This window comes from Arachis ipaensis, chromosome B9 (genome assembly GCF_059453495.1).
Source record: "Arachis ipaensis isolate K30076 ecotype BB chromosome B9, ASM5945349v1, whole genome shotgun sequence".
NCBI classification, from domain to species: Eukaryota; Viridiplantae; Streptophyta; class Magnoliopsida; order Fabales; family Fabaceae; genus Arachis; species Arachis ipaensis.
Window position 1 is genome coordinate 47,280,551 of NC_142444.1, and position 1,775 is coordinate 47,282,325.

A 1,775-nucleotide genomic window follows, 5' to 3' on the forward strand; every position below is an offset into this window, starting at 1 on the left:
TCAGTGTTTCTGTAGTTTTAACTTATTGAATTTGAAATAAATTGAGATTTATTATCCAATTTTATAATTATTAGATTATTTTCTATATTTGAATTATAAAGTTGATAGTTATGAAGTAATAAGGATTTTATATGATTTGGATTGGATAAGTAATATTTTAAATATTAATACTGCTGCTTTGGAAAATAAATGATTTAATTATATTATTTCTAGTTATTGGATTTGGGGATTTTATTGAAAATAATTTGTAAAATTGATGAGCAAATAGTATTTTCTATGTACAAATAGTGTTGGATTTAATTTGGGTTTCAATTATTATATTATCCCTACTCTTACATGAAATTACAAAAATGCCCTTAACCCTAGTTTTCAAAAATGAATGAAACCCTGAGGCCTCCATCCCAGCAGCCGAAACCCCACCTGTCTTCCCTTTCACCCACGGAGCAACACCCATGGTTTCTCTTCTTCCTCAAACCAACACATTCAACAACAGCAGTAGATCTTTCTCCCTTTCCCCAACAGAACGCAACACACACGGCTTCCCATTCCCATGAAAGAAAGAAATTGAGGCAGAGAGGGAGAGTGAGCTTGAGAAGGGAGATCGGGCAGAGAGGGAAGGGCTGCGCTGTGACCCACACCTCGTCGCCGCTCGCGCCGCCGACTAGCTCGCCGCCGCCTCTGTTCGTCACACCATCACTCCTAGCCGCGCCGTCGCCGAGGAGTCGTCGCTGTCGAGGGAGCCCAGAGGAGAGAAACTGCGCGACATTGAGGGAGGAGAGCACGGGCCAGTGACGCGAGGAGCACGACCCGTTGCGCCGCCGTGTGGTAACGCCGTCGTCCTCACCGTGCCGCCATCACCTTTGCCACCGAGACAGTCGCCGTCATTTACGGTAGAGCAGAGAGGGAGAGCTCGGGAGCAGAGCAGATGCGAGAGATCTGGGGCTGAGCTGGGAGTCCAGCCACCGCACCCGGCCGTGCTTGCGTCGCCGGCGCCACCTCCGTTGGAACCGCCGTGCTGCGCGAAGATAACGCTTCCTCCGTCGGAAAAAGCCGCCATTAGAACCATTACTGATTCGGTGAGCCTTTCCCCTGTTTCTGGTTCTGTCACAGCCATTCCTGGAGGAGAAATCAGTAGTGCCGCCGTGCCTGGCCGCCGGAAAATGCCATTTACCGTCACCGGAATACACTGCCGGTAAGGTCTTGTTAATGGATTCTGTTTCCTTTGAATTTCAAGAATACCATAGTCACGGCTTGTTGCTGCAGTGGTCATCTGAGTCGTGTGGAGGGAGGAAGAGCCGCTGGGTGTCGCTGCACCTTGCCTCCGCCACCGAAAATAGCCGTTGAGTCCTCAGTATCGGGTCGTGTATCCATGCTTGCCTTTCGTGCTCGATGTTCGCAGCTGCCTTTGTCATTTCAGTAAGTATGTTTCGGAAAGCCTCGCGTTAGTATTTCGTTGTGTTTGGTTAATGAATGTGAATTTTAGTAACGTGGGGTCGAGTCCTGATTATTATATGTTGCGAATAGTGTTGCGATGGTTATTGTGAAAGTGGCTGGGAGCTGAGGTTTTGGTTGCCGTCAGTCTGGGTTGAGGCGGAAAGGACCCTGTGAGGCATTTGGGTTATGGATTTGCGTTTTGAGGTAGGGGCGCTTTCCGAAAACTATAGTTTATTATTGGAATTATTACATATGGATACTGATGTGAGATATGGTGTATTTAGTGATTGTATCGGCCTTATGTATTATTTGATTGACTCGAATGTTTATGAATGTTGGTT

At 46.8% G+C, this 1,775-nt stretch overlaps 1 protein-coding gene across 1 annotated transcript; it reads left to right on the plus strand.

Moving 5' to 3' along the window:
* Window positions 1-375: 375 nt before the first annotated feature.
* LOC148544552 (uncharacterized) lies at window positions 376-1,561 on the plus strand. The gene is made up of 4 exons (XM_088498955.1): window positions 376-582; window positions 666-1,192; window positions 1,264-1,416; window positions 1,525-1,561. Exons 1-4 carry the CDS (start codon window positions 376-378, stop codon window positions 1,559-1,561), a joined length of 924 nt encoding a protein of 307 aa, XP_088355081.1.
* Window positions 1,562-1,775: the final 214 nt, after the last annotated feature.